The sequence below is a fragment of the Eubalaena glacialis genome, chromosome 13, assembly GCF_028564815.1.
Source record: "Eubalaena glacialis isolate mEubGla1 chromosome 13, mEubGla1.1.hap2.+ XY, whole genome shotgun sequence".
In the NCBI taxonomy this organism is placed as follows: Eukaryota; Metazoa; Chordata; class Mammalia; order Artiodactyla; family Balaenidae; genus Eubalaena; species Eubalaena glacialis.
In genome coordinates, this window is record NC_083728.1 from 43,920,063 (window position 1) to 43,944,516 (window position 24,454).

Here is a 24,454-nt window from a genome sequence, read left to right on the forward strand (position 1 = left end):
CCTGTTTTATGAATAAAAAGTAAAATTGTTTTAAAAAAGTAAATTAGTGTATGTCACTTTTCTTTAAAGCGAGTGAATTAACCCCAAGGAATATACGTTCAAAATGCCCTTTTCTGAACATGCTATTTATAAAATTATGTTCTATTGGTTGGAGACTTTTTCCGCCTTGAAGCAATCCTGAGGTTTTGAAGACTGTGTTAAAATAATCAAAGGGGCTCTTCATTTGAACCGTTGGCCCTAAAGATTTAGGTCTGGAACACCCTGTGCGGGATGTTGTGATTAAATGGGCCCGTAAGACTTGGGGTGGTCTCTACACTGCAGCTGTGTTACCGCTTCTGTTCCCGGTTGTGAGGCAAGAGAGACTCCTCTCGTGAGGGGTTAAAGCATGTGACCTTGACTCCTTTCCAGAGAATCTTGACATTTCCCAAGTGGATTCGTTTCCATTTTCGAAGTGAATTTAGTCCTAGTTCAGCACCGAATGAAGCCCTGGGCTGACTTTCTCTGCACTGCCTTTTATGACAGGATCCCAGGCCTCTCTGGTTGCTTGTAAATATATTTCCCCTCAGATCCTGTACATAATTTTTCAGAAGCATTTCAATATCAGGTTGGAATAATACATCTGAATAGCTGTTATGTGAAATGCTGAGAACCGCTGCACTCGACAAAGCAAAGCCCATTTCTTCTTGCCGTTTTGGTCATGGGTGCCGTGTGGCCGGCCCAGGAAAGCTGCCCTGCCCTGCCTGGTGCTGCTGACAGCCCTGCTGTTTTACCACCAATTGGTTCATGTATTTGGGGACAAGTCACTTAACCTCCCGGGCCTCAGTTTCTTCATCTGTCAAATAATCTCTGATAGTTTAAGTACCACACTTGGCTCCATAGAGCCCCGAGGTTAGCGTACCACTCCGTGTATTAATTTCACCATCCGTTGAAAAATGGGTTCTTGACACTGAAATTGGACTTACCTGGGTAGCTTCTATTGGCCTAGGCATTGGCAGTTTTAAAAGCTCCTCAAGTTCTCATGAGATGCCATAGTTAAGAACTATTGTTTAAAAGTGGGGGTAGGGACTTCCCTGGCCATTCAGTGGTTAAGACTCCGCGCTTCCACTGCAGGGGTCACGGGTTGGACCCCTGGTTGGGGAACTAAGATCCCGCAAGCCGTGAGACGTGGCCAAAAAATAAATAAAAGTGGCAGTGGGGGTTTGAGTGTGTTTAACTGGATGTTAAAAGAGGCAGGGTCTGCGAAGAGCTGAGTATCCTTTAGAAGAGAGGCTTTCTGCAAATGAGAAATGGGCCTACTTTCAAACAAATGGGAAGGGCTTAGGTGACAAGGTATCAATAGGCGTAAGTTTTAATCCTACAAGGGACGTGTTCTCTTTTCTCCCGAAGGCCCCCTACGTTACTTCTGCTGCTTTAGACCCGACACATGAGGCTACCTTCATCTTTGCCAGCACTGAGAAATTGTTACCCTCGTACAGAAGATGAGTTTTTAAAGCACCTAAATAGTTGTCTGGGGTTTGCCTTTGAGCCATGATCATTAATATCGTTAATAAGCTCTCGAAAAGTGCGTGTGAATCTCAAGTTCACATTTGGCAGGGTAGTGGAAGAAAGAACGCTTTTAAAATAGTTTGGCTCAGAAAGCGCATCTGAAATAACCCTGTGGGAAAATCAGGAGAATTTCTCATCCTCTAAAGGATTACCTAGGATGAGATGCTGACCTTGTATTTTAAGTTCAGTTACATTTCTTAAAACCTCATTCATTACCCACACTGATTTATTTTAGGTGGTGAAGCAGGCTGTGGGAGGGGACTCCGGTGATGTACAGCTTTCATGTTTGCTTTCTGTTTTTTCCACAGTTCCCCAAAGATCATAACGTGCGTATATTTCTTTAAAAAAAAAAAAAAACACAGCTTCTTCACGAGATTTACTATAGCTTTTTCTCTCAGAAATTAGAGCTGAAGAATACTCTCCTCTGTGGGCTTCCAAGGCGATCCAGCCCCAGAAGGCGAGGTGCCCAGGGTGAGCAGAGCCCTGACCTCTGCGGGGGAGAGGTCAGTTCAGCAAGAAGACTCAAAAGGGAGGAAGAAAAAGCAGCTTCTCAGCAGGGAGTTTGACTTGCTTCAGGGCAGAAGAGCTTTTATAAATAAGGGCCCAGTCTCCCACGCCCTCTTGCCTGTTCTTCTGTTACCAGTCCTGTCTCTGCGCTTAGACACACACACACACATCGACGCACACACTCATGGACACACACACATGGATACACACACTGGTGGACACACACACTCACGGACACACACACACTCCGGGACACAGCCTCAGCCCTCACTTCCCCCACTGCCTCACAGCCCTCTCTCCACCTGCCCCTGGATTTGCGGGATGGACAGGCAGACCCTTCTCCAGAGGAGGCAGGTGATGGATTGGCTGGGGGGTTTTTCTGGGCCCAGTGGCTCCTAAGGCCTTTTCAGTTCCTCCTTCACATGCTCAGCTGGTGAGAAGAATGTGGAGGGCTCTTTCCCAAACCCACTGTGGGTGCCTGGGAGGACTAAGACCAGCCCATCCGTTCCTGTTGTCGGTGGGAGGAGGGGGAATGGTGAATTAGGGCGACCTCCAGGCCTGACGTGACACATGGGCTGTGCCTTTGGGATGTGTCCCGGTGGGAGGGGCCTGGAAGACCTTCCCGAAATGATGTCAGCGCGAATGGGGGCTTGTGAAACAGCAACCCTGCTTTGCTTTGTATAACATATTCTCCTTAAAATGCTTGCCTGTGAGCCTTTCCCCAGCGCCTTCTGTTCAGCTCAGCGACCTGTAGAGCAGGGTGGAGCCTACCTGGGCAGAGCCCGGGGCAGCTAGAGAAGCATCCTCAGGTAGCTCTCCAGTGGGAAGAAGTGCTCTCTGTGTCAGAACTGCAGGGGGTGTGCTGTTGGAGTTCTTGTTTTGATGCTAATAAGAATCTCCAGCTGGAAGAACCTTCTGGATCTCACCTGAAGTCTCTGTACAGGCTCAAAGACAAGCAGACTCTCGGTCTGTCTGTGAATTTCCTACTTCAAATTGGCCTTCCTTTCTCTTGAAGACAGTGTTTCTCAGTACCAGTTTATCAAATCGCATGTTCTGGGTCCTGGTTGTAGAAACAGCTCTGGCTGTTGTTCCTCATGTTCGTAAGGTCTAATTCTAGGTCCTAGTAATATTTTAGAAAAGCGCACCATACTTGAGAGAATCTTCACTCTCTGCCACTGGCTTTGCATGCCCACCCAGGCCAGCGCCCACCATCAGAGCACAAACTGAGGAGAGAGGAGATGGTGGGAGAGAAAGTTGGGCTCGACATTTAGCCCCTTTCAGTGCGGAGGAGAGGGTCACAGCTCAGTGAGGACAGCCAGGGAAGGAATATCCCTACAGGGAAAGGCATTACGAAGTGATCCTGAGACGTCCAGTCCACTGAAAGCATCAGCAAGGAAACAGGAGTCAGACATTATCACGTTTCATGAGGAGAGAAAACTGGCCCAAGACGGTGTGTCCTGGAGTCCTCCAAGTCCAGGCACCTGAGCTTACCTTGTTTGGCCTTAATCTTATAAAACAGTGAAGAGGATGGATATGGAAGAACTATGTTCTAGTAGTATTGTTTAGAGGCTATAGCGAGTCATCTACATTCTCAGACCACACACTGTTGTAGAATTTAATTGGGCACCAAGACTTTTTGTGATCCTGTAGTTCACTCTTGTCTTAAATGAGCTTTTCTATCTGCAACACTGGTAGCAGACACTGAATTGATCCAGGAAAAAGTCCACGATTTATGTAGTCAGAACCAAATACGGTATAGCACCCACACCAGACACAGCCTGGTGCCACCCCCTTTACAAGAGGCCTGCATTGGTTTGCTGTTGCTGCGTAACAAATTACCACAAACTAGCAGCTTCAAACAACACGTAGTTATTATCTCGGTTCCTGACACCTTTTAGCTGGGTCCTCCGCTTTGGGTCTCAGAAGGCTGGAATCAAGGTGTCAGCTGGGCTGTGTCCTCATCTGGAGGCTCGACTAGTGAAAGACCCACTTCCAGGCTCCTTTGGGTTGTTGGCAGCTGTGAGACTAAGAGCCCTGGGGTCCTGCTGGTGGTTGGCCAGGGGGTTTGCTCAGCATCTCCTGGCTGTTCTCAGGACCTTGCCACATGCCTACCCCTCCATCTCAGTAATGGAGAAACCCCTTGTGCTGAATCTCTTTCATATTTTGAATCTCTCTGACTTCTCCTTCTGTGACCAGCCTGAGAAAACTCCCTGCTTTTAAAGCTCCTGTGATTAGGTCAGCCCCACTGGGATAATCTCCATATTTTAAGGCTAACTGAATTTGGGACTTTAATTAGGTCTGAAAAATCCCTTCACAGTAGGACTTAGATTAGGGTTTGGTCAAAGAACCAGGGACCAGGAGTCTTTGGGAGCCATCTACCACCAGATCCAGCAGCCCTTGGCTCTTCTCTGACAGGGGCCCAGTTCAATGGTGAGAGCGGAGGCTGTCACTGAAATCTAGCTGGATTCCTTCATCTTTTAATGGACTCTCTGGTCTCATAGGATGCTAAGAGAAATACTGAGAGCAGCGTTCTTTCTTCCTGCGGCCCTTTTTCATGAATACTAACAGTGGCACACATTTCTTATCACCATTTCACAGATGGGGAAACTGAGGCACAGAGAATTTTGGAAACTTTCCCCGAGTTGGTAAGTGGCAGAGCCTAGAATCCAGGCCTGTCCAAACCCAAAGCCCAGAAATTGCTGTTGGGCCGCTCTAGTGTGCGCCTCACGCCGCCCAGGCAGAAAATACTAATGCCAGGAGTTGGGATGGAATAGCTGCAGGGGAATCAAGGAAGTGCGGCTTCAGAGTGCAGGCCCCTGACGGCTCAGTGCTCAGCCTGGCCCTGTGCCCGAGAAGGTGAAAGTGGCAGGCCCAGTTGGAGGCAGAGCACCCAGGAGGAGATGTTTGGGCCTTTCTATCTATTTAAATTGAACTATAGTTGACTTATAATATTGTGTTAGTTTCAGGTGTACAGCTTCAGATGCTTTTCCATTATAGGTTATTACAAGATATTGAATATAGTTCCCTGTGCTATACGGTAAATCCTTGTTGTTTATCTATTTTATGTATAGTGGTATGTATCTTTTAATCGTATACTCCTAATTTATCCCTCCCTCTTCCCTTTCGCCTTTAGTAACCATAAGTTTCTTTTCTATGTCTGTGAGTCTGTTTCTGTTTTGCAAATAAGTTGATTTGTATTATTTTTTTTAGATTTCACATATAAGTGATATCATATGATATTTGTCTTTCTCTGTCTGACTTATTTCACTTAGTATGATAATCTCTAGGTCCATCCATGTTGCTGCAAATGACAATATTTCATTCTTTTTTTGTGGCTGAGTAATATTCCATTGCATATATATATACCATATCTGCTTTATCCATTCATCTGTTGGACACTTAGGTTGCTTCCATGTCTTGGATGTTGTAAATAGTGCTGCTATGAACATTTAGGTGCATGTATCTTTTCAAATTAGAGTTTTCATCTTTTCCAGATGTATGCCCAGGAGTAAGATTGCTGGATCATATGGTTAGCTCTATTTTTAGTTTTTTAAGGAAACTCCAGACTGTTTTCCATAGTGGCTGCATCAATTTACATTCTGTTCAGGGCCTCTTTTGTTGAGTGTTGGACCGAGAATGCACAGGAAGCAAATGCCGAGATACCGGCCTTGGGTGCTGGGAGAGCAGAGGGGGTGGGGAGGCCTGACTCGCCCCTCCCACTCCCTTTCCTTCACATCTCAGCCACCATGTCCTTAGTTTTGTGCAAAACAGCAGCTGGTTCACATTTGTGCCCTTCCTTTCTGTTTTGTGCCTTGGATTCTTTCAAAAACACTTCCAAAAACCATCCCTGCCAAGCCAGAGAGCCCCCTGAGGCTATCTGGTTGTCCATGTCCTGAACTTGGAGGGTTGACATTTCTGTCCCCAGGATGGAGTTTTCCCAAATTGGTCGGCGCTGGTGCCTCAGCGCATAGGAAACTTTAGCATACTACGCCTAATTCTGGCCTCCACAACATGACAAACAGGTTAGAGATGTGGGACCCGCTTCCATCCCTCCTCGGCGGGTGGGGAGAGCACAGGTGTTGGTGGAAGAGGCAGAGCGGCCCACGGGCGGTTCCAGAAACTCCTAGGTGCGTCTGTGCCAGCCCCGCTGCACCCCATCATGGCGTGGCTGCACCCCGTCGTGGCGTGGCATCATGTTCAACTGCCTTGGCTTTTCATCTTTTTAGCTGCTCAGGGGCTTTTTGCTCCATAACCTGGACGTAGCCTGCCCAGGAGGCAAGCGTGGTTAGGGGGTGTGAGAGGAGGCCTGTTGTAATTGCAAGTCACCTGACACTGGCCGGCACCCTCCCAACTGCCTCAGACACTGAGAGCGTCGTGATCATCCTGAAAACCCCTGTGGAAGGGCGTGCACGTGTGTGCAACGCACAGGGAGGAGTAGGATATAGGGGGCTGTCACTTGCTTTCCTTTCTGAGCCTCTTTTCCTGCGATTCATCTTCTAATTCTATGAAGCAGAAACTAAAAAGGACATGTGAAGCTGCCCAAGAACAAGGAAATCACCTCCGAAGGGATGCGTCTTCATCTGCCTTTGGTTTGGAAAATATCTGTTGCTCACGGATTTATAAAGATGTCACTTTCTAGGCAAAGCCCAGAGGAGGCACAGCTCAGATCAACGCCACTGTCTTTACAGCAGCTTCCTGCAGCCTCCCTTTTTGTTAACTGCTGATCTCCCAATTCTTTACCTTTGAAAATCACATCCAGGGCAGGATCTGGACATAAACCAGGCAAATCCCCGGAAGACGCAGAAAACGCAGCAGCCCAGCTAGCAGGAGCCCCAGGTTCCAGTCCTGGCTGTTGCTAACTCTGTGTGGCCTGGGACAGGTCCCTGATCCTCTCTAGGCCTCAGCTTCCCCTTCTGGGAAGGTAAGGAGGGATGGATCCTTTCGCTGGTAAGGTCACTGATTGCATTAATAACCCGGCGAGTCTCCAATGAAGGCTTTTCAACTGCACATTTCTCAGAAAGGATGAAGTAAAGCAGCTTTTCACTCTTCAGGTGCAAAACAGAGCCGAGGGCCAACCCGTCTGGGTGCTGAGTAGTCATTAGGAAGCCAGCTGCTAACTTGTGTTCCCCTGGGGATCGTGGAGGAGCCCCACTGTCCCTGCCAGGAGAGCTTCTCTTTGAAACAAAGCTGTTACTTTCATGTTTCTGGCATCTGCTTTTGCTCTCGTCGTAATTCAACCCTTGGGTGTCCTGATGTGGACAGTTGCAGGGGGCGGGGCGGGGCGGCGGGGAGGCCTCGATTCAAGGTTCTCATTGGGTTTAAGAGCCTTTACTCTCCAAGTTAATTTCCCCAACTTTCATATCACAGGTTAATACTGGGCCCGTGCATAATGATACAGAATTTAAGACTTGTAAAAGCCGCCTGGGACTTGAAAGAAACACACTGTAAGCCAGGAGGCTGTGCCTGGCATGCGGGAGCAAGTGACACAGGTAGAATTCATGTCCAAAGCCAGGGAGCCGCACCCTCGTGACACGATCTCAGAGGGTGCCATGCAGGTGTGCAGGGCTGTCTGTGCCAGGCAGCGGTACCCACAGCCCTGCGAGCATCACCCCCACTTGCCCTTACTTTTAACCACCATCAGAAGGCAGTTGTTCACAAAGGGAAATTCGTTATTCTTAATAGACCCAGGAATATCTCATGGACTTAAAGTGACACAACACGATTGCCCTAATGGTTTCTAAACTTTGTTTTTAAGACTTCTGGGGCCAGAACCCCACAGAACGGCCTCGGGGCACCCTCCTACCTCTGATGACCAAGCTGTCTGTTGGCATAGTTGGAGCCTGACATAGCCCGAGCCGGCATGTTTAGCTGCTTGTGGGATGGAAAAAAAAATGTTAAGAAAAATAATTGTTGTTTTTGCAAACTATCTATTTAAAAACAGAACCTCAGGAAGCAGATTTCTGTTTCAATGCTCAGATGAATCAGAGTTTACAAAGTATAAATACACATTAGCAGGAGGAGACTTCCCATAACCCAGTACTTGTGTGTCTTCCCAGCCCGGGAACCTCTGAACTCCTGTTTCTCATTCCCAGTAGAGGCAAGAAAGAAAGCCGCCGTCGAAGCGGAAACTTTGCTGGAACTTTGCTCAGCCCAAGTTGCAAACCTCTGCAGGATGGTGGGACTTTTTCTTTTTTTTTTCTTTAAAGGCAGCTGGTTTTTAGCCGCACACTTGCTCACTTTGGGGTCGACAGGTGTATGCCGTTCAGAAATGTGGGAAACCCACAATCTGGTTCCTTGGGCTCTTTGCTACCTAAGAAATATTACCAAATAAGTTAACTTTGACTCACTGACCCCCTCAGATCAGCCAATAAAATGAAGCTCTTACACCACAACTTGTTCGAGGGGCGGTGTCATTAATTTACTTAAAAATGATGTCAGGTGGCAATTGAGCAACAAACCGGCTTCCAGACTACTTAATTCAGTTTAACAAGGAGGAAAAGCCTTGGAATTAATGGAAGAGCTTGTACTTTAGTATGTTAGTGAAGCTGTTCTCAAAGTTTGCTGTACCTAAACCAGGGAGGATTGGGGGAGGAGGGGACAGCTTGTTGAAAATACAGGTTCCCAGGCCCCGCTTATGAATCATGGGCCAGGCCTGGGACTCTGCATTTAAGAGAAACCCCCGCCCCAGCTTACAAGTTCCGCTTCTGCTCATCACCCAGTCTCACTGGGCTTTTAGTTAAGATATACCCCCCTGTTCTAACTCCATGTTACATAAGTCTAGAATCCCAGGACAGTGTCCCGTCCTAAAGCAACCAACTTTGAGCTGATGCTTTCCCGGAGTTTCATGGTATATATATGTTCTGATGCTGGAGTTCTAGTTAGCCATGTTTCTGGACAGAAAATTCTTCCTTTTCCAGGGCCTGCTTACAGAGGGCACAGAACATTCCCAGGGGATGGGGAAGGTTCTAAGTCCCTTCTTTTGCACATTCCTGCCCCCAGGATAACCAGGGCCTGGAGAGAAAGGGGACAACCGCCCTTAACGACCAAGGTCCTGGCTTTGAGCTGTGTCCAGATGAGACCATCTCATCCTTTCCACTACCCAGCATGTCCTGCATAGAAGGCTCCTTAAAAATAACAATCACAAGATCACTTCCCTCCTGGAATAAAGAATTGCAGAGGCTCATTAAACTTTCTTCTTGGCACACAAGCCTTTGGCAACTACCCAGGGAATTCTGGGTCCTGCAGAATCCAAGTTTACAAACCACCAGGGCAAGGTAGCATTTGAACTCAGACTGTCCTGCTCGTGGGGTCTGTAGCGGGAAAGCACTGCTCCCTCCCTCTGACCCGACCCCCGCAGAGCAGTGATGGGGGGAGGGGCGCCGTACCAGGATAGGGAGACACCGTGGAAACCCAGACCCGTCACAGGCCAGGTCCTTCGCGCTCCCTCCCCAAGCCAAAACTCTGTCCCGGACTGATTCCCCTGGTGGCCTCCGCTCGTGCACAAGGAACCAGGGACACTTCAACCCGCCATCCATTCTTAACCAAGATGCCCATCAGGACACACCTCCTAGCCTGGTAGAAAGAGACGCTTCCCAAGAATGAAGAAAGATAAACATCCCCGTAGCTTTCCCCTCCGCTCAGTTTGTCCTTCCAACTGGAGTTGTTATACTATGAAGACTGGAGGGGGGTGACAGCCTAGGTGTCACAGCTCCGAGGAGGGTAAGCTATGGCTTCCTAACCAGAGGAGGGAACTCCTGGCAACTCCTCAAAGCTGCTGGAAGCTGTCCACGTGCCTGTCACTGGTGGTTCATCCCTCAGTGCCGAGATGCCAGAGGCAAAGCTTCCCCCACTCCACCCCGCCCCACCATGTGGGGCAGGCTTGTTGGCCTCTGGCCCCAGCAGCCACGAGCAATAACCACAGCTTACCTGCCCTTTAGAGGTAGGAGCAGCCCGGCTCTGGCACCTCACGGAAGGCCAGGCACCCGGCACCCCAAGGGTGCACGGGAGGCCAGCCACTCGCGCACTCCCTAGGAGCAAGGTGGTGAGGAGCAGAAGGGCTGTCACCCCAGAAGCTTGTAACCACCGCCTCCTGCGGAGACCAGCCCAGAGGCACAAGGTGCACAAAAGCCACAAGGGTGTGGTCTGCAGTGAAGGCAGGACATCCACATTCATCCAACCAGCCAGGGGAAAAAAAAAAAAGAGAAAGCCTCCAGGCTCCCTCCTAATCCCCCAGCACCAATTCCAAGCTATTTAAAACCCTTTTACTGCGGTGGGCGTTCCCCGCAAGTGCTCAAAACAATTCAGTCCACACTGCAGGCCATTAATCCAGTGGTGTTTATTCAAGCAGTATTCACACTTGCTGTCGAATAACAAGGGCATCTAGGCCCCCAAGACGGGGCTCACAGCTCCAGCTTCACAGCAGCCCCTCGGGGTTTCGAGAATGTTATGGCTGAAAAGGCTTTCCGTTCTTGATGGGGGCCCCTGTCAAGCACAGCCTACTTCTCACACCCCAGTCACCAGGACAGACCCAGGGCGGTGGCAAAGGCACAAGGCAGAGCCAGGCAGAACTACGTAAGCTCAGAAGAGGCCACACTGGTCCGTGTTTTCGTACAAAAAAATTTAATAAATATGACTTTTCAAAATTTATTGCCAGGAACAACACATCAAAGATGTATGTTTATGTTCGTATAACACTAAGAGGACAATACAAAGGATCTTCACGGTCTTAACGGTGAACCAACGAAATCAGTTTTTAGTAAGTCTTTTTGATCTTAAATTTCGTCATAGCATTTTGATTTCCTCACTTAAGGCAGGCAGTGGACTCTGGCAAATCTAAACAGTGACCTTTCTGGACATTTTACGGTTCAAGTATTCAACTAGCTTATGAGAATACTCCCTAAATGCAGTAGATAACAACAAAAAATCAAATCTACAAGTGGTTCAGTCTTACATTACGAATGGTGAAAAGAAATCAGAATTTACAAGATAAGACTGGTGTGCTTCCAACTTCACACAATTAATTTGATATCTTTAATGATCTTCAACCACTCACGTTTTGGCTACGTTTAGTCATAGCTCAGCTTGTTCCCTTAAACTGCTTGGTAGCAGATCACCTGCCTGTCTCTTTCAAGTCCAAAGCAAAAAAAAAACCAGAAAACAAAAAACTTGTTCTAGGCTAACTCTCAAACTGCCTCAGTCGGGGTTTTAAACATCTGACGTCGTACGAAAAAAAAAAAAAAAAAAAAAAACTCCACCAGTATTCCAGGCACAGAAGGCCATCCTATTGTCTTAAAATAAACTATTTTCAAACACCTTAATTTTGGCTTATAGGCAACACATAATAAGAAAATAAGGTCAAAAAAATAAAGCCATACGCTTACAACGCTATCAAAAACCTTCAATTCTAAACACGTACATATAAATAAAAAGGAATGATGTCTTAAGGCTCTTGATTATTAAGTTAATAAATCAAATATACACAGTGATTAATAAAAAAGAATTATTTACAGAACTATACAAAATTCTACTTTTGACATTTTTCCTCTTTAAATTCTTCATTTTACCAGAAACTGCTGACATCAAAGTACCCCTCCCCCAACAACAACAACAACAAAATACAATAAAAAAAATAAATAATAAACTCATTTGTGATAGTTGCTGTGGTTCTGAGCTGCAAAGGCACTTTTCAAATACAGAACTACTTGGACGTCATCATAAAACCAATATACAAAAACAACTCAAGAGTCAATAAATATAAATAAAAACTATGATCCTAAGACTGCATCACCATCGGGACATCTGGCAGAAGTGGAGGCTGAAGGCCTCGGGGGGCCGGGTGTTCTCCTGGGAGCCTGATCCGACAGGTGCGGGGCCCCAGGGCCCCGGGGCCTGGTGTTTGCATAGCTGTGCGATGCAGTACTGCCCAGCCAACCACAGAAACTACCATTGCCAGTGTAAGCCAGCTTGTCAGAACTTAAATTAACACAGGGATTCTAACGTCAAGGACAGCCTGGGACCGGAACACGACAGGACAGCTGGAGAAGCTTCAGGAACCCCGGGCGCCCTCAGACTCCGCCCGCCGTCTGCTATACGATGTACTCCATGCGGTTCAGGCTCTGCGCGCTCTCCAGGTCTCTGTTGTCCTGTTTGTTTGTCCAGTTCGGGTGCTTGGCCGGCGTGCCGTGGGGGGACTTCTCCTCTCTGTCGACCAGCGTGTACGTGGCCTGCCTGGCGAAGCGGGCTTTCTGCTGGTGCTTGTCCATGTCGTCCTCCTCCACCTCCGAGTTGTGTGTCCTTATTTTGGACATTTTGGAGTTCTTGTTCTCGTAGTCCTTGATGGGGACCGTGTTGGCCCCGTGCTTCTCAATGGGGTTCTTGATCTGGTTCAGCTGCTCCCGCACGTTGTTGGTGGTGCTCTCCTCAGAGGCCGAGCGCGCGTGGCTGCCGGGCTTCCGCCGCTTGCGCACGCACCAGTAGAAGGCGGTCACCAGGCAGCAGACCCAGGCCACGGTCAGGACCGAGCTCAGCAGGGGCACCAGGAAATCTGCAAGGCAGGGGCACCCCCGTGAGCCCCGCGCCCACAGCTCCCCTGTCCTTGGTCCCTAAGAAGGGCGCGTGGGGACGAGTCCCTTTCCCAACCACACATCATCACCTCCCAGCATCCTCAGAGATCCAGCATCCCCGGAGAGACCAGGCCGAGCAGCAGCCTGTAGAGGCTCCCGCCTTGGTGCGGAGCAGCATCTGGGCCGGTCACGGGGAGTCTGGCTACTTAGGCAGCTCATTAGAGGAGCCGGTTTTCAGAACCATCAGAAAGAGGGTCCCGGCACGGACGGCTCAAATGCCCCCAGTGGTCCTGCGCCCGGCAAGTCGCTTCACTAGAACGGTGATGCTCGGGGCATCCACGGGGGACCCTGGACATCCTGCAGGGCCATTGAGCCATCTATCAAACCCGTGTCTCAGTGCTTAGGACGGGCTGTCCCCCGATACCGGAGCACAGGACAGGCTCCGCACAGACACGCGCTCAAGGCACAGCCATGCTCTTCCCGGGGCCCAGAGACAATGCGTGCCTGGAAGGGCGCCCGCCTGCCGGAGCACAGCTTGCAGGCAGGGGAACAAGTCAGGGCCGCCTCTGCCCTTTGCCATGTGACCTTGGTCACGTCAGCCGGCCTCTGTTTTCTCAGTTAAACATGGGGGGGTCCTTGAGTAGGGAACCGTCAAGTAACTCCCCACCCTGGCGGTTTTACTGGACGCCGGTTGTATTGGTCTTATTGATGAGATGGACGGACGGTCCTCACAGAAAGGGACCACTGCCCCCACCACCTACCTGTTCTGTTCTTCAGAGGACGCCTCTGAACTCTCACTTCTGCAACGGCGGCGATCAGTGAGCTGTTCCCTTCTCGTTTACTAACAAGATCTATAATTTTGTCGGTGATTTCCTTGATTGGGTTTCCATCATCCCGGATGTCTTCAGCAGACTGGAAAAGGAAGACTCATCAGACCAGAGGGTCAGGGACACTCTACAGTCACCTTTATTCAAAATTATTTGACCACACGTGTATGTCAAGCTCTCCTTCAATGTATCTGCTCACCTGGACACTGGCTAAGTGAAGTTTCTGAGCTACTTCGCAATCAAACAACTAAGCGTGCATGGGTCTCATACTCACAATGGCCACGTGTATTTCATTGTTTGCAGAAGGGGAAGGCTCGCAAGCTATGTAGATTGAATATTCAGCAGAAACATTCTTCAAAATATTCAAATTCCGCAATTCGCTGCAAATGTGCTCTGTGGTGAGACCCTAGAACGAGATTTTTAAATCCGCACACATGTAAAAGAGCAGAAGGAAAAAAGGCTGCTGTTTGCTTGAAAGTGAAGCTATATTCAGAAGCTGAGCTCTGGTGTAAGACAAGAATCTAGGCTAAGGAGGAGGAGATCCAAGCTCGTGACACCCCTGCTTTAGGGCAAGCAGACACACCCCACCTCTCCAAAGCCAGCAAGGTGTTCCGTACCGGCGACATCATCTCCTTGTTGAAGGTGAACGTGATGTTGGCACAGTTGTCCTGGTAGTAGGGGTCGGAGGCACACTTGGTCTTCACGGGCTGGAGGCTGGAGGACCGGCACTCACCCACACCAGTGCAGGGGCGCACGAAGCACTGGGCGTCCAGGATGGGGATGCAGCTCTGCCCGCTGGGGCACTCGCTGTGCCCTTTGTGCAGCGAGCAAGGGCGGGGGCCACACCACACCTGCAGAGACAGACAGAGTAGAGCTCAGGAGACGCTCGTTGGCAGTTCCAGGACCAGAACGCCGGCGGCGGGGGCCACGCCTACCTTCGAGCAGGCGATCCTCCCGTCCAGGCACTGGCAGGTGTTGCAGTCATCGTCCCACTTGGCCCCATCAGGTATCACGCTCCCCACGGTGATGCAAGATCTCCCTGAAACTGAGGTGGAGACTCGTGAGTGGGAGGAGTTGCCTTTTCTGGAGACGGTTCTCCTGATTCTTCACTCCCTGCCCGTCGGGAAGTGATTACACCTGTTGCCCCTTGCCCCGTGACAACACAGTTGCTCCCACGATGGGCAAGCGTCCCTCCCTCCCCGGTGGCCTTTGCACCTAGCCACGTGACCGGCTTTGGTCAGTGCAGTGCGTTGGGATGCGATGTGAGCAGAGTCTCTCCCGGGTGAGCTTGGCCCCTTGAGAGCCTGCCATTTGCCAGGAAAAGGACATGCCCTGGACACAGTGCTGGTCCAAGGAGGATGGGGTGGCACACAGACCTGGGCACCCAAGCCGAGGCATCCATCGCTCTGCTTCTGCCCTTTGTGCCCACGAGCAACACCAATACTTGTTGTACGCATGGAGATCAGCGATGGTTGTCACACAGCATAGCTGTGGCAACAGCTGGCTAAAACCAACAGCTACCCTGTTTTCATGGGACCCCCCCTCAGGTTTCCCCTTCCCCGTGGTCCCAAGTGGATGTCCCCTCCGTGTTCCTCTCCCTGAGCATACTGTCCACTCACGAACAGTCAAAACAGTGACTGCAGTGCCCGCTCAGCCCGCAGGACACACGGGCAGCTGGGCCCGGCCCACGTACCTTCCTGGCATTTAGCACCACTGTGCCCTGGGGGGCAGACACACCGGTACCCATTGATCTCATCCACACAGGTTGCCCCGAAGGCACAAGGTGAAGACTGGCATTCGTTGATGTCTAGGAAAAATGGAGGTCGAGCTTAGGCCCCAGTGGGAGGCAGCAATGTTTTTCTAAGTTTTTACTGACAAAACGTACAGATAAGCTTTCTAAGTATAAGCTTAACGCATTTTCATCACATGACCAGCACCCAAATAAAGAAACAGATCATCAGTACTCCCAAAGTCTCCAGTCACTGCCCCACAAGGACCACCGCTAGCCTGATTTCTAACAGCTGAGAATCATATGGGGAAGCAGCAATTTTTAACTGAGGTTCCTTTTTCTTTGATAGTACAATTTAGAACAAGGGCCGGCAAAGATCTTGAAAAGGGTCAGCTAGTAAGTAGTTTAGGCTTTGCAGGCCATGTGGTCTCCGTCACGACTGCCCAACTCTGCTGCAGCATGAAAGCAGCCCTAGACAGTACATCAACAAGGGTGTGGCTGTGTGTCAATAAAACTTTATTTTGGCCCCCAGGCCATAATTTGCCGACTCCCGATTCAGAAACATGAAACAGATACACAGTTCCCCCATCTAGTAGTTCTTGAAGTCCCAGACTGGGGGACCTCAAGGACCAGTAAAACTTTAAATACTTTAGGGACAAGAACACAAAGAAGTACAAGTAATCTATCACCTTTTTTGGCAAAAGAAAGGGCATGTAAAAAAAGTAGGAAAAAGGCTCAAAATAAAGAATAAACTGTGAACTTCCTGAAAAACTGCATTGCCTGCCTCCATTTTGTTTAATCATTTCACCGGGGCCTGATCAAGCCCTGGAAACCGCAGCCCCAGTCCCTTCTGTGGCCTTAGCTCTGTCCCCCACCGGCATGGCTGTGGCAACGTCCGCTTGCCCATAACTTCATGTTAGTCACGGGGACAGGCACACTCTTTCCCTAGGACCTCACAGTAGATTAATCACCAAATTCTGTGGCTGACACTCTCTCCCCTAGAGCAAGGAGGGCTGTGTCCCCCAGGGAGGGGCCGGCAGGTACCTGGGAGGGAGAGTCCAGCCAGGGCCATCTTAATCCCAGCTGGAGGCAGGAGGTTACTTGTCAAGGCTACTTAGAACCATGGCCATAATTATTTTAAAGATGAAAACTCTCAGGCTGAGGGTTTGGAGTGGGGAGACCCAGTCGGAGGTGGTCCTTACTTATCCTGCAGTCGGGCCCAGCGAAGCCGGGGGCGCACTCACAGCGGTACCAGTTCTCTCCATCCACGCACGTGCCACTGTTGTAACTGTGAAAGCAAAGACCCCTCGGTCACCACCAGTCCACCACTCCCCCTGCCAGTTCAAAGGGAGCCGTGCCAGTTACGATCGGCGGGCTCTCACCCCTGCTCACACGCACCACTGCCTGGGAGCTTTAAAAACACTGATGCCTGGGTCCCACCCCCAGAGAGTCTAATATCACAGGTCTCGGTTGCAGCCCAGGCACTGGAACTTATAAATGCTCCCCGGGTGATTCTCGCGTACAGCCAAGGTTGAGAATCACTGCTCTAAATGAGGACACAACCTGACTAATTAAAGTGTGGTCCACGGACCAGCAGGATCGGCATTGCCTGGGAGCTTGTCAGAGAGGAGGAATGTGCAGCAGCCCCCAGACCTCCCACATCCGAACCTGCACTTCAAACAAGATCCCCAGGAGATGCCCACATGTATCACAGACAACAAGTGCCGGCTTAAAAGGTGGCCATGCTTACCAGGGATGAGGACTGCAGTCATTGGTATCTGCAAAGTAAAAAAAAGACAACTTAACAGCGAGGCCTTCTTAGCCCTAAGTAAAAACACCAGTGATTTCCACGATACCCAGATGATAAAGCTGTCGTTAACACCGGCAGAAGGAGCTTAAGACCTCTGCTCAATTGGAACCAGGCCCACACCACACTTGGTCCCATTCGCCGTGGGACACATGTACACAGGAAGAGGCCCTGGGTGGGGTGGGCAGGGGGTGTGAGAATGGATGGAGACAGGCTGCTGGTCAGACCGGAGCTGGGAACCACGACACCATCTGTCTCCACTTATCTCCTCGGCGACTTTCTCATGCCCAGGTCAGGGCTGCATCCCATCAAGTCATTAGAACAGACCCAGGTGATGCAGAAGCAGACATCAAACAGCTCTGCTTCTGGTTTCCATTGCCAGTCCCTGGGGGTGTCAGGATGGACTCCTGCAGCCCTCAGAGAGTTCAAGGTGGCAAGCCGGGGGGAAACACTCACTCTGCGTACAGATGGGCCCCTCCCAGCCTTCCTTGCAGACACACGTGAAGGACTCGCCGTTGACCACACAGGTGCCCCCATTGTGGCAGGGATTAGGCAGGCAGCTACTGTTTCGGGCTACGAGATAAGAGCAGACAGGACCACCCTCCCTGAGGATCCAGCAACAGTCTGGAGGGGCAGAAACCAGGTCCCGGGAAACAGGCATAGACTCACAGGCCCACGGCCCCTGCGAAGCCCAGGGAGGGCAGAAAGGTACCTATGTTACAGGTCGTTCCTTCCCAGCCTCCGGGACACATGCACTTGAAAGCGTCCCCCTCGTCATAGCAGGTGCCACCATTGTTGCACGTAGCCTCGTCACACTGGCTGTCACCTGGAGGAGAAGATCCCGGCGTGAGCCCCTGGCCGGCCCTGCTCACGGAAGACAGGGCAGGATCCCGGCCGGCCACCACTTACGTGAGTGGCAGGTCTTGCCTTTCCACCCGTTTTTACAGTCGCAGTAAAAGTCGTTGACCAGGTCACGACACGAGCCCCCGTTGTGGCAGGGGTTCTGGCTGCAGTCGTTAATATCTGCAATCAGAGGAGACGCCCGGCTGAAGACGCTCCCAGGCCCATCCACGCCCTGCGACGCCTGAGAACTGCATCTCTCCACCCCCATCCCCTGCTTTCCACGCCCAGTTCAAAACCAGCAGAGCCACCTGGGGACTTAAACACGGTCACCCTTTCCCAGGAATAAAGGAGCCCCTGACAGGCCACGGAAGTTAAAGTCAAGATGGGCAGAAACGACAACCCAAACAGAAAGATGATCGCTTTTCCTGCAAGCGGGGATATCTATCACCCTAATTACAGGGTCTAATTCTATAAGCTCCTCCGCAGAAGTTCCTTCCTGCTGGCTGGCGTCAGCATCAACACATGCAAATAGGCCAAAAAAAAAAACAGGCCATGCCGTCGCAGGGCAGGAATTGTCGGGGTCTTACTCCCAGATATTTCCACGAAGAAGAATGGCTTCCCATGTGGATTCTGTCCTGCCCACACCCCCCAGAGCTGTCTGTCCCCAAAGGACCCCTGACTCACTGGTCTCACAGTAGGCGCCCTCCCAGCCGCCACTGCAGATACACTTGTAGGAGTTGACACCATCGATGCAAGTGCCACCATTTTTACAGGGGTTGCTCTCACAGTCGTTAATATCTGTGAAAGGAAAAACAAACAGAAACACAGGTAAGTGAAGGAAAAGTAATGCCACCGCCAAGCACTGTTCTATGGGTTTCCCTGCCCCTCCTGAGAAAATACACCGGGCACCTCAACATTTAACTCCGTCAGGAGTGTTTCTGAATCCGGCAGGCAGTTTTATCAAGCAGGGGCCTCCAGAGAGCACCCCGTCCCTTTTATTTAATGTCCTCGCACTAAGCTACTTGGTGAGAGTGGGGAGGAAACTCCTAGGGAAAGAGGACCACCCGATCTAGTAAGGTTCCAAAACATTCTAAAATAAACGTGCTGAAGACTTGAGGCGCGTCAGTGATCTCGTAAGTTAAACATGACCTCAGTCTTAGATTGTAGATGGTAAACCTGGACTGGTCTCTCCTGAAATGATTCCAGATGCCCCCCAGCTGGGCCGGGACAGGGTTGGGGGGACCTCGGCCCATTCCCCGAGGATGCGGGGTCTTACTTTCATGGCAGTATGTTCCAGTGAAGCCTTTGTTACAGTCACAGGTGAATTTGCCTCCCGACTGACTCTTGCACTTCCCGTGGGGACCGCAGACATTGGAGGAAATATAGCGCACCCCTTCAGGCGTGTCATTGGAGGCCATGGCCACCGTGCAGCTGTCAATCACTGCGAGACAGACTTGGGGTCAGATCCCCGCCAGGGACCCGAAGACCCGGTGTTTCTGAGCCCAGGACCCACGCCACGCCTGCTCTCCTGGAGCCAGGCACCCGTCGGCTAATGACGGTAAGAAGCCAGCACCTCGGGGGCCAAGACTGGCAACGTGCCGTGTCACGCTGGGACAGGCAAAGCCGAGACCCCAGGCAGAGAGATTTTTTTTTTTTTAGGCGTTTTCTCCCTATGGAGCCAAGGAGCCCACATGTCTGCGGGCCCTGTTCATCCTCCCTCTACTGATACATCTACCGAATTTGCCGGAAGCTGGCTAAGGAGGAGGAACAGCCTTTCCCTCGACGTAAGGGCACTTACGGCTGCAGGACGAACTTACAGAACCTGGAAGCCTGAGCCACCTCACACAGCAGCGACAGGCGGCCGTTTAAATTTAAGTGAATGAAAAGTAAGTAAATCAGGGCTTCTAGTTGCCCTGGTCACACTCTAAACGCTCCGGGCCACACGTGTCCCGAGGCTACTGTACCTGACGGTGCAGATATCACCGAGGCAGAAAGTTGTACTGGCAGAGGTGCCCTGAGGAACCCATCTCGGCCTTGCACGTGAGCGTCCCCCAGAACGGGGATGCTAAGTGAATTCCCTTCTCTGCCCTGGGCTACTTGCAGGTATGGTCCCCCCGACTGGTGGGCCTGAATACGTTGTTTCCATGTGTTCTGGCTTCCCTCCGAGTGTCACGGGGCAGTGACGAACGGGCAGAGGAGAGCAGCCTTGAAGACAAGCCAGAACCCTGGCGGGGAGGGAGGTACCTTCACAGGGGGTGGTGCGGCAGTGGTCTTTAAGGTGGGAGCAGTTCTTGCCTTCATAGTCCTCGGGACACTTGCAGAAATAGTCGCTGGCACGGTTGTAGCACTGGGCACCGTTCTGGCAGGGATTGGGCTCGCAATAATCGATGTCCAGCTGCGAGGACCAGGGGCAGGGGAGGGGGGACACAAAGTAAAACAAAGGCGTGATTATGACTCCTCTGGGGCAGCGGCCACTGGAATTTGACCCTTCCGTCTGCTTCCGTTCGGAGAACACCAGCATGATTTACAGTTGTGTCCTAGCGACTGTCCAGGTACGCATTTGAGACAACAGGGCAGAAGGAGAGAGTGCTGGGTCTGGGATGAAACGGACAAAGAGAAATCGACAGGCTACCGGGCACCGGGAAGAAAATCACTCATCACCCTCCTTCCACGGCGTGTGTCTAGCAGAGATCCCTAGTCAATAGGAGGGTCCAGACAGTGTCGGGGAATGGGAAGGGAGGGGGAGGAGACTGCCTGTGAAAACTTGGCCATCGGACGCTCTAGCCCGGCTCACCTGACAGAGGTTTCCAGAGAAACCAGTGGGACACAGACACTGGAATCTGTTGATTTCGTTCTGACAGTGACCCCCGTTGAGACAGGGGTTGCTGGCACACTCATCGATGTCTGTCTCACAGTGATCGCCTGCATAGCCAGGTGGACAGATACAGCGATAACCATTAACCAAATCCTGGAGGGAGGAGAAGGGGGGGGAGAAACACATGCTTTTTTTCTAGGTGCTCCACAAACACAGGGCTTCAGTGGTTCAGCGTGACTGCTGCGGTTCAGCTGATTCACTGCAAGAGATGCCAAACCTCTCCAAATGTGAGAGAGGAATTTCTATGTGCATGCCTTCAAGATGACTCCCGGGAGGCTGGGGTAACATGAGCCTGAGTGAAACTTCCAGAGACGCACTTTTCACCTGCATTTTTAAATCTCCCAGGGACAGAGCTTTCCCAGGGTCACATAAATCTTAAGGCTTGTTGTCTATCACTAAGGTTTTGATATAAGCAAAGATTTACATACCCGACAGGAGGCGTCATTCTGACATTGGCCGAGGCAGTCATTAATATCTAAAAAATAAACAAGTCACCGTATTGGAGGGGCAATTTACATTGAAATTGGGCTTAATTGAAAAGCCTTCTCTGCTCAGGACAGATAAAAACCTCCAATCAGATTTCTTGTGTGCTTCCCGTGAAATAAGGTTATTGGTGGGAACACTCCCTAGTTCTTCCAGACTGAGATACTGAAACTTCACATCATTGTTTTAGCCACCTTATCAGAGTACGGCCGTTTTACCAGCTAATGAGCCTGATAACGTGTATGTTTTCATTTCTGTGCCCATCACTCCCTCTCCAAAAACATTCCCTCTATAAGGATTTCCTTCCACTACTCAAGTCTTAGACCTGGAGCCTGAGTACGGCTGGCTAACGCCTTCAACACCCCAGTTTCATGAAAATCAAAATTGAAACAGTCTCACTCACTTATGTCACAATTCTGACCCATCCAGCCCGGGAGGCAATCACAGTAGTAGCTGGCAATCAGATTCTTACAGGATTTGGCATTTACACAAGGTTTGGCCTCGCATTCATTTGCATCTGAAAAACAGAGAGGATGAACAGTGAGAAATGGGGTCGTACCCCACCTCCCCCCTCAAAAAAAACACCATACCAATAGTTTGTCTGAAACGAGACATTTTAATAAGCTAGCTAAATAAGAGATACTACTTTGAACATCTGAACCCTTTCCCCTAGCCATGCTCCAATAAGGAATGCTAATTGATAACGTTCCAGCTGCTGTTAACAACTAGCCCCCGACAGGACAGCAGAAAGCCACTAAGCACTTCTGTGCAAAACCCAGCGCAGCCTAGTTGCTGGGATTTAATAGTGGCAAAAAAAGAATGCAGACAGCTCATTCCTCATGAGATCATCCCCGTTTGGAACCCAGCTGAACACTCCTCGGACAGACGACTGACATGGTTCAAGGAATCCCACGACTTTCCCACAGGGCCTCAAAGAGCCAGGCCATTTGCATGCGAGTTATTTCTCCCAGGCCCGCTGGCTGGACCCTAGATAATAAATGACTTCTTGGTACGATGGCACGCAAACTCGCACCGCTGGCCACATGCACATCTCCCTTAATCGCTCGGATCAAGCCAGCCCCGGTGCAGGAATTCTCTTACCTAACTGGCACGTTTTGCCCGTCCACTGGGGCGGGCACACGCACTTAAATCCGTTAACCAAGTCCTGGCAGGTGCCCCCGTGGGAACAGTTATTTGGAGAACAGTCATCAATGTCTGTTCAACAAAAAGAGGAGAGGGTTGGCAATTTAATCTCAATCCATTTGACAATTAGATAATTTAATACCACCCCTCACATGAGGGGCCTTCACTTAAGAGCCAGACACCTGCTGCAAGTGACTGCTACGATGACGATAAGGCCTGATTTTAGCTTTAAATCCCCCACTGGCCCAGTTCATTTAATCCGCAACCTGAGCGGGCGGGAGAGCCAGCTGGATCCCTGGAGCATCAGCCCTCAGTAACTCAGGACATCTCTCTCTGCCTACCCTTTATTTTTAAAGAAAAGTTTCATCACGGAGCAGAGGTAACTAAGGAGAGGTAAGGAAAAATAACTTCTTCGCTGGTGAAAAAAAAAATCATATTCTTATTTACTCACAGACTTTTCCCAAAATCACATGCCTGGGGTACCCAACCTCCCCCTTCTGCACTAGACTCCAGAGGCCTCTTAGCGATTCATCTCCTGCCCGTGTAGGAGGTGCCAGGCTCTCCTCCTGAACCTGCTCAGCGAGCCTTCACACCCCTAGGAGATGGGAATTGCTACTCTCCCGTTTAAACAGGGCACAGGTTGGCAGTGACCACAGTCCCACAAGTGGCGACGGGTGACGGGGCCATGGTGCCAGCCCAGGTGATCCAACCCCGGAACCCAGCTCCTTAACCGTGTCGCATGCTGTTCTCAGGGGGCTGATGACCGTGGACCTCGGGCCTGGCTGCACCTCTGAAAGCCAGGAGCTTGTGTGTGTTTTGTTTTTTGTTTTTGCTGCACTGCATGGCATGTGGGATCCTACTTTCCCGACCAGGGATCGAACCTGCGTCCCCTGCACTGGAAGCTCGGAGTCCTAACTGTTGCACCACCAGGGAAGTCCCCAGGAGCCTGTGGAAGGTACGAACTCCCCAATTCCAAAGGGAAACCATAGGACCCAGAGACCTGTACTGGGAAGCACTGGGGTAGTCCCGGTGTGCGGCCAAGTCCCGCAGCCACTGTCACTCTGTAGCCCTGGTCCCTCTTTCAAAATGTCCCCACCATGAAATTCAGTAGTGACGACCTCCCCCGCAGGCATCCTCTGTACAGCTTCGAGGAGAATAACCGTGATTCAGTTCAGTGGAGGCACAAGTCCAGGGAAAAGGACGCAGCTATCCCACGAGCGAGTTTCTTCCAGTGGGAGATGCATGTGCTAACTTAGCGGGGTGCCTTAGGATGGGGGTGCCAGGAGACTTCCGAGGGCAGAGGCCGGAAGCTCAGGCCAGACTCCCCACCAGACCCCCTCCCACCGAGACAGACCCATCACTGAGACCGACGTGGGACCCACAACCCTGTATCTTGACACAATACCCCCCCCCAAAGAAAGGACACAGGCCAAAACACAGACTTACTTGTAGAGCATGTGGGGCCGGTCCAGCCCGGAGAACACTCACACTCAAACCCCAGGGAGGTCTCCTTGCAGCTGCCTCTGTTGTGGCAGGGATCAGAGAGGCAGGCGTGTTCCGCTGCGGACACCAGCACGGCAGTCAGCAAGGGGCGCCCACCGAGAGGCTACCTAACACTCTCCCGGGCAACCAAATCCCACTCCTGGGCCACTAGCTCGAGCTCGTTTCAAGAAATCAAAGCAGGTGTGGGACGTAACCCCGCTGTGTCTGGGGCGGAAAGGAAGTCATCTTTCTTGCTAAGCTCTCCCGCCCCATTTCTCGGAGCTTCTGACCTGGCAGCTGGGTCACTGCCCTGCACACGCCGCCCCCGACGCAATCAGCAGCTCCCAAACCACCTGAGCAACTGGACAGAGGTTTCAAAGACCCACGGAACTGCTGGGAGGACAGGTCTTAACGTTGGAGGATATTTTCACCTTTTTACAAGTCCCTAAGTGTATTTAAGCTGAGTATACAGAAAAATTAGACAAAGGGATCTCACTGCGCCTGGACCACTTACCAATTTCACAGTTGGGTCCTGAGTATCCCTCGGGGCATGAACACTGATATTTGTCAGGCCCTGTGTTGCTACAAGTTCCCCCATTGAGACACGGCTGGTGGGTCCCGCAGTAGTTGAGATCTGCAAAAAGACCCCAA

At 50.9% G+C, this 24,454-nt stretch overlaps 1 protein-coding gene across 3 annotated transcripts in view; it reads right to left on the bottom strand.

Moving 5' to 3' along the window:
• Positions 1 to 12,049: 12,049 nt before the first annotated feature.
• JAG1 (jagged canonical Notch ligand 1) overlaps positions 12,050 to 24,454 on the bottom strand; it is a 33,623-nt gene continuing 21,218 nt past the window's right edge. The window contains exons 7-26 of one of the 3 annotated variants that reach the window (XM_061210019.1): positions 24,318 to 24,437; positions 23,768 to 23,881; positions 22,280 to 22,393; positions 21,582 to 21,695; positions 21,124 to 21,170; positions 20,615 to 20,788; positions 20,116 to 20,215; positions 19,097 to 19,261; positions 18,505 to 18,618; positions 17,887 to 18,000; positions 17,690 to 17,803; positions 17,434 to 17,550; positions 16,921 to 16,948; positions 16,373 to 16,458; positions 15,135 to 15,248; positions 14,377 to 14,486; positions 14,059 to 14,292; positions 13,716 to 13,847; positions 13,376 to 13,526; positions 12,050 to 12,595 (exon numbers count right to left, since the gene is read on the bottom strand). In XM_061210019.1, the coding sequence (XP_061066002.1) occupies positions 12,138 to 12,595; positions 13,376 to 13,526; positions 13,716 to 13,847; positions 14,059 to 14,292; positions 14,377 to 14,486; positions 15,135 to 15,248; positions 16,373 to 16,458; positions 16,921 to 16,948; positions 17,434 to 17,550; positions 17,690 to 17,803; positions 17,887 to 18,000; positions 18,505 to 18,618; positions 19,097 to 19,261; positions 20,116 to 20,215; positions 20,615 to 20,788; positions 21,124 to 21,170; positions 21,582 to 21,695; positions 22,280 to 22,393; positions 23,768 to 23,881; positions 24,318 to 24,437 (2,720 nt within the window). In that variant the 3' untranslated portion in view covers positions 12,050 to 12,137. Of the gene's footprint in view, positions 12,596 to 13,375; positions 13,527 to 13,715; positions 13,848 to 14,058; positions 14,293 to 14,376; positions 14,487 to 15,134; positions 15,249 to 16,372; positions 16,459 to 16,920; positions 16,949 to 17,433; positions 17,551 to 17,689; positions 17,804 to 17,886; positions 18,001 to 18,504; positions 18,619 to 19,096; positions 19,262 to 20,064; positions 20,216 to 20,614; positions 20,789 to 21,123; positions 21,171 to 21,581; positions 21,696 to 22,279; positions 22,394 to 23,767; positions 23,882 to 24,317; positions 24,438 to 24,454 lie in introns of all 3 variants that reach the window. The other 2 variants (XM_061210018.1, XM_061210020.1) reach the window with 2 other exon arrangements.